Source organism: Amphibalanus amphitrite, unplaced genomic scaffold, assembly GCF_019059575.1.
Source record: "Amphibalanus amphitrite isolate SeventyFive unplaced genomic scaffold, NRLGWU_Aamphi_draft 000142F_arrow, whole genome shotgun sequence".
In the NCBI taxonomy this organism is placed as follows: Eukaryota; Metazoa; Arthropoda; class Thecostraca; order Balanomorpha; family Balanidae; genus Amphibalanus; species Amphibalanus amphitrite.
Genome location: NW_024881637.1, coordinates 372,522 through 386,260, shown reverse-complemented (window position 1 = coordinate 386,260; position 13,739 = coordinate 372,522). Strand labels below are relative to the sequence as shown.

Genomic DNA, 13,739 nt, shown 5'->3' with positions numbered 1-13,739 from the left:
CCCAAGTCTCTCGGTAGTCACGGTCATCGTGGATAAAGGATATATGTTACCAGCAGCACGGCGGCATCGCGCCTTCCGCGGGAGAACGCTCAGCACGAACTACCTGCGGTTTAGGTCCCATGGAATGCAGCATCGGCTTGACAGTCTAATACAGGATGCTCTCTTGAAAGGAGATGATGCATTTATCTTGCAGAGGACGGGAGGATTTCGTTCATCTTCAGTAGAGACAGACTTGACATGTTTCTTATGTATTTATCAGCTAACCGGTGATGCAAAACAAGCTGTACACATTTGGTATCATTCACTGTACTGTTTGGTGAAATGCCACTACGTTTAAATTGAACTCTCGAAAAAGTTCACCAGATGGCAGATGCAACATAAAAATCGCAGGCTCTTACAACTAAAAAATCGCCCGTAGTCACCTAAAACTAGCCACTAATACTCGGTAAAAGTTTCTATTCCACACGAAAACCACACAAATAAAACCAACTAACTTTCATCCGAGCTAAATACAGGTTCCAGATCACTCTCACATACAAGCGTACAACACAATCACCCCACTCATACTATAAACAGCACAGTTCGCACCCACTCGTACTATAAACACCCACGATCGCACATAGTGCATATTGAGCGGCCAATGCCCGTTCACCCGAAGACACGCACACACGTCAGACGGACACCCTTCGGACCTCTGCGCGGCGCCCCTGCCGCCGCGGCCGGCGGACGCTACAAGATGATGCTAAACAGGCTGCTGGACTGGCTGTCTTCCGCCAGCGAGGAGAAGCTGCGAGACAACTTGGCGCGCTTCGGGTCCGTGGCGGGAGTGCTGGGCGTCTTCCGCTTGGTCGTCTGCGGAGAGCGAGCCGAATGGCTGATCAGTGATTACTATAGTTAAGGAGTCAGGGAAAACAGGGCGGATCGGGGGCACGCGATGGGATGGGACGCCGGAAAAGAGAGGTGAAACTGGAGAAAAGTACGCAACTGTGACGGAAATGCAATGAACGTTAATATTGCATCGATAAGATAAGAGATTATTAATATCCCCCAGAGCCCCGGAGTACACGAAAGTAATAGTCACTGTGCGCGGGTCCGGCCGCTGCCCCAGCCACCGCCGCACCCACCGTACCTTCTCCTCGACGGTCTGCTGGAACTGCTCCTCGACCTCCGGGTCGGGCTCCGACTCGGACTGCTGCCGCTTCCCCATCGAGAAGGTGCGGTTGGAGGAGTTTTTGGAGGAGCTGCCGGCCGGCAGGCTCAGGGAGCGCGCCGTGGTCACCAGGCGGGCCAGCGCCTCCTTCCCCCGGCGCAGGAACGAGCCCCGGGACACCAACTGAGGGCAGGCGGACAAACCGTCAGCTAACGCACCAATACAGCCAGACACCCGGGAAATACCAGGGACACGGCGGGGAGACAGGAACGAGCCGCGAGACACCAACTGAGGGCAGGCGGACGGACCGTTAGCTAACGCACCAATACAGCCAGACACCCGGGAAATACCAGGGACACGGCGGGGAGACAGGAACGAGCCGCGAGACACCAACTGAGGGCAGGCGGACGGACCGTCAGCTAACGTACCAAGCCAGTCACCTACCTGACCACCACCGTCAACCATACAGCTAGCAGAGAACAGCCAAGAAGGCCGGCGTCGGTTTTGGCATCAATAAGCGTCTCGGTATTCGATCGTCCGGTACTGTTACGCAAATCGGGTCGGAAAAGTACAAAGAATGGCAACAAGACTGCAAGTGTATCCGTCACCTTACCCACCTTGACGGCCCGCGGGCTGGAGGGAAGCGGAGGCGGCTGGCCGGCCGGGCGGGCGGCAGCGGCGGGGGCGGGGGCGGCCGGAGCGGACTCAGCCGGCTTCTGTAGTCGCCGCACCACCCGCTGGCCCGGCTTGATGAACGTGAATCCGCCACTCTGGGGCTCCTCGTCCTCTTCAGGACCCTGGGCGGAAACGGGGAGAGGGGGCAAAAGTCACCGACCAGTGGAAATATAAGCAACTGTGGCGGGACATAGAGCGATGAGCCTACTAACGCTCCCCCTTCGACATAAAACGTTTCCAGTAAGGAAGACGAAGTAGGTTGGTAACTAAATGGTCAGAACGATGTCCCTTCACCGTGCCCCACAAACCTCTGTTCCGTCTGTTCCCACCTTCTGTCCGTGCTCCTGGAGCCACTTTTCTCGCTCGTGCCGCTCCATTCGCCACTTTTCGTCCCGCTCCTCCTCACCGGGGTCGGCCTCGTCGTCCGACTGGCGGCGCTCGTTCGAGTCGTCACCGGTGTCGTCTAAGGAAGGGAGGGGAGACGGTGAGGGACGGGGACTCGACGGGTAGAGCTCCGCACAGCGGCAGGCGACGCAGCGTCAGTGGTAGGGTAGTAGGGTGAAACGAGTAGCTACGTAACACGGTGAATAACGGTCAGGGACGACAACAGCCGAACAAGAAGAAATCACCACGGAGCGTAAACGTTGACTAAACCTCTAAGTTACCACCTACCAGATACTCTGAATGGTGAGATATCAAACCGGCGTTAAGTGACGACCATCGACGGCTCGTGGTCAGATGGACACGGCCAGTGAACTGCGTCCATCGCCGGCCTGACTGACCTGCGTTACTCCAGCGGAACTTCCTCTCGCGGCCCTTGCCGTGCAGGTCACCGTCCTCGAGGAAGCGCTCCTGGAACAGCTTCATCTCGCGGATGTCCTCGTCCAGCGCCTTCTTCTGGTGGATCCGCTCCACCTGCGGCAGATAAGAACGCCGGGATCAGCCGGACGTGCTCCTTCGTGTGCTCTTAACTATTCAGTAACTATGGATAACTAGGGTTACACTGCAATCATGAAGGTAATGCAATCCGGGGCGCAACGCAGGTTGGGCTCCTCAAAACCAACGCGAAACAATTAATAGCGATGCGTATCTAATTCCAGATACACCACAGCGAGCTTCACTTTCAAACCCAATCTCTACTCGCCCATTTATCTTGCAGTAAAGCGTTCAAGTATCCCCCCCCCCTCGCTCCTAGTTCCGCCCGTGAGCCGCACCTCGAGCCGCAGTTTTCGCTCGTCGATGAGCTCGGCGTCGGCCTCCTCCTCGTCCATCCTGTCCAGCTCGTCCCCGTCCTCCTCGTCCTCGGACGGCTCGTCCGAGCCCGACAGCTCCGCCTCCGCCTCGAAAAACTCCGACCGAACTCTGGGCGGAAAGGCGGACGGGGTTACCGGTCAGTCACCGAGGTATGCCTGGCAGTTACCGTTCTGCTCACAAATGCAATGATGTTCTACGGCTTATCAAATTAATGGTTCACAGCTTTCCGGACTCTGGTGTGGTTCCACTCACTTTTTCCGGTCGCCGCCGAGGAAGCCGGTGAAGTCGGTGGGCAGGGAGCTGTCCTCTGCGCGCGCCGCCTGCACGCTGTCCTCTCCGCTGTCCTCTCCGTCCTCGTCCTCACTGCCGGCGGCACCGTGTTCAAACGGCTCGTCCTCGCCGCTCCCCTCGTCATCTGCGGGGACACGGAGCACGAGTTAACGCCAAGAACAACGAACAATCAAAACCATCAACAATCATGTCTGTCCGTAAAGTGGGGAAGCACGGCTGCTACAGCCTTCATGGTGTTGACAGTCGATATCCGATGTTTCCGGAGTCATTCCGTGTACCCCACCTGAGAAGACGAGCCGTCGGCGCCGCTTCTTCTGCCGGACCAGCTGAGTGTTGGAGGCGTCCTCGTCATCGGAGACAATGTCCAGCGGCATGTTGGCGTTGCCGTCCTCGAACATGTCGACCGCCGACATCAGCGACATCCTGACACAGAGAAATGGAGCCTCAGACATCGCCTCACTGACACACGGACTGTGAATGTCGACCGCCGACATCAGCGACATCCTGACACAGAGAAATGGAGCCTCAGACATCACCTCACTGACACACGGACTGTGAATGTCGACCGCCGACATCAGCGACATCCTGACACAGAGAAATGGAGCCTCAGACATCACCTCACTGACACAGGGACTGTGAATGTCGACCGCCGACATCAGCGACATCCTGACACAGAGAAATGGAACCCCAGACATCACCTCACTGACACACGGACTGTGAATGTCGACCGCCGACATCAGCGACATCCTGACACACGGAGAAATGGAGCCTCAGACATCACCTCACTGACACACGGACTGTGAATGTCGACCGCCGACATCAGCGACATCCTGACACAGAGAAATGGAGCCTCAGACATCACCTCACTGACACAGGGACTGTGAATGTCGACCGCCGACATCAGCGACATCCTGACACAGAGAAATGGAGCCTCAGACATCACCTCACTGACACACGGACTGTGAATGTCGACCGCCGACATCAGCGACATCCTGACACAGAGAAATGGAACCTCAGACATCACCTCACTGACACAGGGACTGTGAATGTCGACCGCCGACATCAGCGACATACTGACACAGAGAAATGGAGCCTCAGACATCACATCACTGACACAGTGACACATGGACTGTGAATGTCGACCGCCGACATCAGCGACATCCTGACACAGAGAAATGGAGCCTCAGACATCGCCTCACTGACACACGGGGGAGCACCAGACATCGCCTCACTGACACACGGACTGTGAATGTCGACCGCCGACATCAGCGACATCCTGACACAGAGAAATGGAGCCTCAGACATCGCCTCACTGACACACGGGGGAGCACTAGACATCGCCTCACTGACACACGGACTGTGAATGTCGACCGCCGACATCAGCGACATCCTGACACAGAGAAATGGAGCCTCAGACATCACATCACTGACACAGGGACTGTGAATGTCGACCGCCGACATCAGCGACATCCTGACACAGAGAAATGGAACCTCGGGCATCGCCTCACTGACACACAGACTGTGAATGTCGACCGCCGACATCAGCGACATCCTGACACAGAGAAATGGAGCCTCGGACATCACCTTGGAGGAGGCTCATTGACATCGCCTCACTGACACACGGGGGAGCATCAGACGTCCTGTCACGGGCTGGCGGATGACAGTGCCAGGCGAGTACAGGGCATATTGGGCAATACACGGCCTTGATTGGGCGACTACGCCTCTGCTTCGTGAGGGGCTGGGCCTACAGCTATTAGACGGAATGCAGTGATCATAAGGTAGAAGGAAGCGTCTCATTAAGTTCGTACAAACTCCCCTGGAGGGTGACCCGACCCCGACACATACCCCGGCAGTGGCTCCGAGGACGGGCCGCGGTCGGAGCCCTTCTTAGAGGCCGCCCCGGCCGTCCACACGCCGTCTGAAAAAGGAACGAAACGTCAGCGCCAGAAGTGACACATCGAATGTGGGAACACGCGTTTGAATGTATACAACGAATATGCACGCAATTGCAAAGCTGGTTCGCACTGTGGGAAATTTAGCGGTTTACTTATCTGGCAGGCATCCAATCTAAGCAAGTCGGTGTCAGCTGAGTGACCCAAAGAAAAGCTGTCACGTCTGGCCTCTACTTGTGCAGCTAGAATGCCCAAATCAGCTCTTTTTGAGCCCAGCTGTAAGTGACACAGTTCAGTCGACCACCCGGCTACTTGAAGCCACCTGTAGGACGTATCCTGACCGACCTTTGTTGGTTGGCGCTGGCACGGAGAGGAGGTCCACCGGCTGGGTGTCGGCGCGGGTCACCTTCGTAGGGCGGCCAGAGACCGGCGCAGCTGCAAACGGAACAGGGGCGCCGAGATGAAAATATACGACCGTGGCAAAGAAGAAGTCACGCATCATCGATTTCCCGCGCTAGCTGCAGTGATCACCACAGCATAACCAAAGAGGTGAGCAAGCAACGGCGAGTAGCGACGAATTACTCTGTCAATCTACAACTCCGGCACAAAAGTCCGGCAACTGGGAACCTCACCGTCGAATTTCCCGGAGCAGAGACTCATCAGGTCGTCCATGGTGTCGTCCGCGGCGGGGTCGATCAGCGCGCCGATGGCTGAGCGGGGGCCGCGGCCGGCGGCGCCGCGCGGCTCCGGGCTCAGCCGCAGCGGCCCCAGCTGGGACAGCGAGTCGGGCAGGTCGTCCGCGGCGCCGGCCGGCAGCGCGTCCCAGTCGTCAGCCGGGGGCACGCTGAAACTGCCCGTCTGTGGGAGGGGGAGGCGTCAGTACAGAGCGTCCCAGTCGTCAGCCGGGGGGACATCGAAACTGCCCGTCTGTGGGAATATATGTAGTATAGAATCAATGTCGAACTCAGAACTGGGAGTGGACATAGTGCAGTAGTGTCGGAGTTATAGTGTTGTGCAGTAGCTGGAGCTCCAGGCACGCGAAAATGTAATCACACTCCTTAATTTGCGGACTCTCTTTCCAAAATAATATTGATGGGACCCTCTCATATTATTTTGTCATTAGCAGCCTGCTCCGCAGGCCGCGGCCTGTCCAAACCATGTCGGTTAAAACCTCACTCACCCCGTCCGTAGGCTGGGTGTCCGGCTCCCCGTCCACCGGCTGCGTATCCGGCTGTCCGCCGGTCGGCTGGGAGTCCAGGGCGGGGGTGAGCCCCGCAGACTCCTGTCCGGGCCCGTCGGCGGCGGCGCAGGTACCGCCGAACCTGAACCCTCCGCCGGGCTGGTGCGCCGTCACCAGAGAGCTGCTGGCCCGGTCAGAGTCCTGGGAGTCCGCCTGACTCGCTGAGTCCGCTGTGGAAAGGAGGGGAGGGGAGGGGATGTCAATACAGAGCTGTCGACGCGGTCCGAGTCCTGGGAGTCCGCCTGACTCGCAGAGTCCGCTGTAGGGAGGGGGGAGATGTGTGTGAGGAACTCACGGTCACAGAGTAGCATATGCTGCAGTGCATATTTCTACATACAATACCTGTCTCCATGGTAAATATGTTTAGTATAAAAAGGTTAGAGCAACAAACTTTGGCCAGCAACCATATCATACAAATTAGTTTTTACCAGGATAGTTTAGCGATAAGCTGCCTCAGCCACGACAGGACGATGCTTTCACCGTTTGACCATGCTGCAGCCCATAGCCTCATACTACGAGTATGATCCCGGTACAGGTGCTCCATATAGTTACCTTGTGGGCCGCTCGGCTGTGTGCTGAACAGCTCCGGCTCCGTGGTGACGCTGGCCCGACGCGGCGGTGAGCCCAGCAGGTCCTCTGCGGAGGGGGAGGGAGGGAAGCGTAAGGACGTCTGCACGGACCGCATCGCTGCGTTTCTTTGTACGGATTTCGTTAAGACGACGATACAGAACACACCATTACTGCTCTTACAGCGGCAAATTAATCAGGTGAATACGTTTGTCTTGTTTCAAAATAAAAAAATGCATAAAAAACATATGATTATTTTAACACATTCCATTCTCTAGGTTTCCTTCCTCACCATCGTCATCCTCGAGAACCAGCTTCAGTTCATCATCTCCTCCCTTCTCCCCCTTGTCCCCCTCATCTCCGTCTCCGTCTCCGTCTCCGTCTCCGTCCTCTTCCTCGTCCTGTTCCGCCTCGTCATCCACCAGCGGACAGCGTTTCCGCGGCGTCTCCGTCAGCGGAGGCTCCTCCTCGGGCTCTGATTCGCCGCTGTTACTGCTGACGTCACTAAGCTCCGCCTCCTCGTCCGGCAGGTCGTCTGGCGGTGTGAAAAGGTGACGTTAGAAAGAGAGGTCACAACAGTCCAGTGAAGTCTGTTGCTGCTAGTGATACTTTTAACGACTTATTTTACCTACCAGCAAGCACAACCATATCGCAATTCATGGTCTGCGCCCACCAAAAGGGCTCAATTAGTCTCAACACAATATCCCTTCCCTCCCGGCAGGTCAGACTCGCCGGCCGCCTATCGTCGCCGCTGACTCACCCAGGTAGCCGTCGTCCACCTGTTCGCTGTTGTACAGTTTGTACTGGCGCTCCCTCCTCTGCCGCGCCTCCTCCCTCTGCCGGCGGATGGTGTCGCGCAGCGCGCGCCGCAGCTGCTGCCGCTGCGCGCCCGGCGGCCCGTCAGAGGGCTCGGCCGGGTCACCGGAGGTCACCGTCACTGGCACAGAGTCGGCCACCAGCTGCTGGCCGCCCGCCGCGTCACTCTCGAACCGCACCAGGCTGCGGGGAGAGGAGGGGTCACTTCAGAACCGCACCAGACTGCGGGGGAGGGAGGGTCACTACAGAACCACACCAGACTGCGGGGGAGGGAGGGTCCCTACTCACTACAGAATACAGATCCGTGCCAGGCCGCAGAAGGAGTGAGGGATGGGGTGTCGATTGAAAAATCGTAAAAATGTGGTAAATGTTTCAGACATGTCTGCAGCTCTATGGTTATGAAGCTGCACCCATAAGCTGCGTAACTATCACTCAGAGTCGCGGGTATCCCTCCCGCCGTTACTCACCTGATGTTGACGGTTTTCTTCTCAGCCTTCTTGGGTTTAGCGTTGGAGTGGCGCACGAACCGCTCCACGAACCGGTCCAGCTCGGTCGGCTCGGGCGCGCCGCGCTCCTCGTCACTGTCGTCCAGTGAGACGACCTCTCCGCGCCGCTGGAGCCGCGGTGTGGCGCCCAGCACGGCGCCCAGCTGCGGCAGGCGGGCCGCGAGACGGGCCAGCCGGCCCGCCGAGCCCGCGCCGGCGGACGTAGAGGGAGCAGCGGCAGGGGCGGAAGGGGCGGCGGCAGAGGGGGTAGCAGAGGCGGCGGCAGCAGCGCGGGCGTTGACCTCGGAGGCGCTGTCGCCCGGCGCCAGGCTGGTGGTCTCTGTGTCCGCCGACACGGAGCGGGACTCCTCCGTCTCCGCCGGCCGCTCCTCTGCAGGAGGCTCCGGCTCGGTCTCCCCCCGCTCCCCGGCAGACCCGGCGGCGGGCTCCGCAGGGCCGGTGTCCGCTGCTGCTCCCGTTGCCGCAGTGCTCTCCGTCCCTGCAGCTGTGCCGGTCTCCGTCTCCATTTCCGTGTCCCGCGGCTCCGTCTCCGGGCCCGGTGCCGTTCTTTCGGTCTCAGTGTGCGTCTCCGGCGTCTCGTCCGACATGGGCGGGGTGTGGGCACCCTCTCCCGCCGGCTGCACCCCCTCCAGCCACTCCTGGACCTTCTGCGACGACTGGGACAGCACGCGGTCATCCTCCTCCTCCTCCCGCGCCTCAGGAGCAGGAGCAGCAGCGGCAGCAGCAGCGGGGGCAGGAGCAGCGGCGGGAGCAGCGACGCGAGCGGCGGGCGGCTGCGAGCTGTCCGCGGCGGCGGCAGCGCCGTCCGGCTTCCACTCCGGGTCCGAGTCGTCCCCCTTCTCAGACTCGGACTTGTAAAACTGCTCAATCTCCTTTTCCTTCTCCTGCAGCTTCTTCCTGTGGGAGAGATGTGATCGTAAGACAATGAGTGATTTTTGGACGGAAATATACATACGACTTCATAAGGTATGACGGTAAATGGGAGACGTGAGTCTGTAATAGCACAAAAATAGCAACTTGAGATTTGGCCGTCGTCTAATCGTAGCAGACGGCCAAATAACTAAGGCCGGATTCGGAGCCTTGCAGACGGCGAAGATTCTTCTTGACGTTACGTAGAATCTTCGCCATTTGTGCGAAATCGAACGGCATATCGAGTGCGAACGGCGAAGATTCTACGCTAGATACGTCACAAAGATTCTTCGTCAACTAAACGTCATCTCTATCTCCCCCGTTCATTCCACAACCCCTCCCCCCGTCCCGCGGTTCAGCGACTCACGTGATATAGTCGGCCTCATCGGCGGCCAGTCTCGGGTGGTCGGGCAGCGCGGGCGCCTTCTGTCGGCGCGCCAGGAACTCGTGCAGGGTCCGCTGGCGCGGCCGGTGGTAGGGCAGGTTCAGCCGCGACTCGCGCGTCCGCCGCTGGGCGGCGCTGCGGATCTGACGCATCTGCTCGGCCGCCTCCTGGGCAACGCGGGAATGCGAGGGTTGTGGTTGTAAGTGCATGCTGAAAACTGGCACAATACCCACATTTGTACTGACTTTTAACGAAAGTGTCAGAAAATATCCAAGACAAAATGCCACAAGAATTACATACCTGCTCGATTTTGCGCCTCTCAGCTTTCTTCTTCTGTGGCTTTTTCTTTCTGCCAGACTTGGTTGTTCCCGCTTGGTCTTCATCAGCATCCATTGCTGGCTGTTGGGAAAAGGATGAACCATAAAAAAATGGCAAATGACACACACCAAAAGAAATGAAACTTTCATATCCAAATGAACTGCTACGTTATAAAAAAAAAACGTTACATACAAGGCACGCAGATCGTCCTATCCGTCCTTACCGTGGGCGAGGCCGGAGTGTCGGGCCGGGGCCTCTCGTCCTCTGACGAGCTGTCGGCGAGCGCCATCAGCCGCCTCATGTTCTTCTCCTTCCTCGTCCTCTCCTCGTCCTCAGAGTCCCCGCCGGCGGCCCCTCCCTCCGCCGGCGGCCCGGCCCCCTTCTCGGCTGCCCCGTCCCTGCCCGAGCCGGGTCCGTCCTCCTCCTCGGAGTCGAGGACGGGCCGGCGGACCCGGCCGCGCGCCGGCGCCTTCCCCGCCGTCTCTGACCCGCCGTCCGAGTCTCCGTGGTCGGCCGGCGGCGGCGCTGGGTCGGACGGCTCGTCGTCACTGTCCACGGCCAGGCGGCGCGCGCGCGGCCGGTGCACCGGCTCCTCGTCACTGTCAGAGTCTGAGGCCCGTCCTCCGTCCGCCCGCTGCTGAGGGCTGCTCTCTGGCTGTGTGTCATCGTCACTGGCAGCGGCAGGCTCCTGTGACTCAGCGCTCACATGGTCCTTACTGGGTGCGTCAGCTGCAGCTGCCTGATTACATTCCTGAGATGATTTCTTAGCAGACTGGCTCTCAACAGTGCTCTGGGCTGCAACAGTTCCAGAAGCATTGAGCTGTTCTGGCTCAGACTGACTGGCTGCCATATGTGCTGCTGGAGTGTTGGCAATGCTCTCCTGAATAGAGGACTCCACCACAGCTGCAGCCATTGCAGCAGCAATCTGTGCCCCTGAAAACAATAATGGTGAGGTGTAAATTAATTTTCAAAGACTAGCAGGCAACCACTATGGTTTTACTCACCTTAATCTACTTAAACAATTATATCTTATTTAAATGCATGAGTCAGGGTTATGATTAATCTGACCACTGCATTGCCAATTCACCCATAGCATTTAATGAGAAATTCAAAGAACATGCATGCATCTAGTGATCTGTCCATGTGGATTTCTTGGTAAATAAGCAAAACAATGCATGTGTGATGTGGACTTAAATTGAAAAATGAAGTGGCCAACATCAACTGGCAATTGGCCTCAGAAAGACACACTAAGCAAGATAATTCAATTGCATTTAATGCCGCTGGACTGAACAAAGAAAAGGCTGAAAAGTGGATCCATTATGAGCAACAGCAATGCTCTGTGCTGTGACTTGTCACCATCAAGTTAACTATCAACATCATCAGCCCTTGAGCATTTATGGACTTCTTCATCCCTAACAAACTTCATTTTAAACCATTGAGAAAGTCAATAGTTCTTACTGTTCTTGAACTTAGCATCTTTTTGACACTCTGTACCTCGTACCTCGTACTAACTAATTAGTAAGTACCCTCACTAGTCTGTTTAAGTACAAAAGTGGTAAATTTACAATAATACCAAGAGTAAAAAAAATAGATCAAGCCAGCAAATATGGCAAGAATCAATTCCTTCTCTAGTTTGCTTTTTCACTGTAGCTTGAGCTGCGAGCCTCCTTAGAGTTTACGTCAAGCTTGAGTCAGAGAGACTTTCTATTTCAGCCTACAAATGACTTCAAAATGTTCACTTTGCAAGTCAGCGGAAAAATCTTGGACACAACAAAACTAAACGATAAATCTACATTTTCTCACTTTATTCGCGCTGTTTCAGTTTCATCCCAAAACGCAAAATACGACTGGGAGCTGTGAGCATCATCAGTCTCTTTGATAAATTCCGCGCGCTTTATTTGTGAAGGGATTTGATGAAGGGATGGTATGAAAATAACTCTATAAAAATCTCACTTTTTATTTCCCCTATCTAAAAATATAATTTGCATGTAGGTAATTCAATTTAAAAGATAAAGTAAAAACCCATATTGAAAAACGATACTTACATCCAAAAATGCCAAAGGAAGCAGCAAGCAGAAAAATATGATGTTTTTGCTGGTAACAATTTTTCAATCTGGTAGCTAAAAACCTTCAAGAACTGTTTCAGCTGATTCCTAATGATACAACACTTGCGCATCTGTTACGAGTTTTGGTGCGAAGCAAAAAAAAAGTCACTGAACTTTATAATGGAAATGCGCCTTCAGTTGGTGACATACCAGGGAAATAAGCTAAAATTAGAGCGCTCTATTTATTGCTCCTGCCCCATGTTGAAGAGATACCCCTAAAAGCGCGATCTTTTATCGGCCCTTACGCAGCAAGGCAGTAATTCTCAGACCGGTGGATGGTATCAATAGAAAGAGAATGCGTCAAAGATTAACATGAATTAATTAAAATAACATTAAAATGTTAATTAAGCGTGGAAATTAGTCCCAAACATAAGCTAATTATTGCTCCTACCTCGGCGACGGCGCTCCCCGCAGTCGGCGGAGAAGCTAAAATAAAAGCCACCATCCTCCTCCGTAAGTCAATTTTAGAGCGGCCGAGTGGGCCGATGCGGGGCCACCAAACTGAGGTGAGACGTGGCTAGTAATTGCAAACCGCCATAGAAATCAATATCTTAAGACGTACAATATGGGATGATTACTCTGAAGCTGGAGTGAAAGCATGAGTAGATTGCAAGAAACGAAATGCATAGATTGGTTGACTTACGTACAATAGGCACAGCTCAGATGAAGCCATTTCTATGATGTTGATATATGACATAACCCTTTCTCTCCTCACCTATGACCTAAGTGCATTGGCAGTTACCGGCATAGTTTTTGAGCACGAGTGTAATTCGCCATCGGACCGCAATACATGTTGCTAGGCTGCTGCAATTACAACGAACATACGAATACTGCCTTCATTTGTAGACGTTTGTTTTTTAGGCGGTCTTTGACGTGCAAGGGGGCATACCTGTCGACAACTGGAGTTTCTCCGAATTTCAAAAACTCCCAGGATTTCAATTCCTTATGCACTGTTGTAGGTACAGCTATGTTCAGAAGTTTTCGTTTCTTCCTGTTCTAAAAAGGATGATATTTGTCGATTTCGTGCGTCGCTGATAGGAGGGTGCGTTTAATAATTAGGCCCAACGCTTTCTGCATCCGCGAGTACCTTCAAAAGGGAACAACAGTTTCCATTTATTACACTATGGGACATGTGACAAAATGACCACTGGAACACGCATGAAACGGAGCTCATACTCCTAAAAATGTCTACAATCACTTCTTTTCTGACACTATTAGCAAATACCATCTCAAGTTAGGTGGTTGACAGACAGTCAATGGAGATCTGGGGAGACTGAGTGATGCCAATTCACCACTTAACTGATAATGAGGGCCGAGGGAAGAGAAACATGCAACATGCACAACTGACAACTTGACAAGTGACAAAACACTACCACTATTGCGCAGTGCACAACAAATTACAGCAGCCAGCCCAAAAAATGCTTTTGGTGGCTAATTGCAAAACAAGTCACTAATAAATGTCTTAGTTGCAGCTGAACACTGCACAATAATCACACTGTTCACAGCTTCACACATTGAGTGAGATGCCACAGGTGGTTTGAATCACACTTTGGTTCAACTGCAAATCTGAAGTGTTGTCATGAGGTTCATGCCTCCATGATCACAGCACTTTGGTTGTGGTTGGCATAACA

At 54.8% G+C, this 13,739-nt stretch overlaps 1 protein-coding gene across 1 annotated transcript; it reads right to left on the bottom strand.

The window, feature by feature from the left end:
- Nucleotides 1–232: 232 nt before the first annotated feature.
- Nucleotides 233–11,891, bottom strand: LOC122382576 (claspin-like). The gene is made up of 20 exons (XM_043368097.1): nt 11,807–11,891; nt 10,227–10,936; nt 9,986–10,084; nt 9,668–9,852; nt 8,353–9,288; nt 7,830–8,068; nt 7,362–7,604; nt 7,055–7,138; nt 6,443–6,672; nt 5,895–6,120; nt 5,608–5,697; nt 5,216–5,288; nt 3,654–3,793; nt 3,332–3,494; nt 3,040–3,187; nt 2,608–2,740; nt 2,155–2,288; nt 1,768–1,947; nt 1,130–1,333; nt 233–852 (listed from the first exon to the last, which is right to left on the bottom strand). Exons 2-20 carry the CDS (start codon nt 10,914–10,916, stop codon nt 730–732), a joined length of 4,320 nt encoding a protein of 1,439 aa, XP_043224032.1. The 5' UTR covers nt 10,917–10,936; nt 11,807–11,891; the 3' UTR covers nt 233–729.
- Between the last annotated feature and the right edge of the window lie 1,848 nt (nt 11,892–13,739).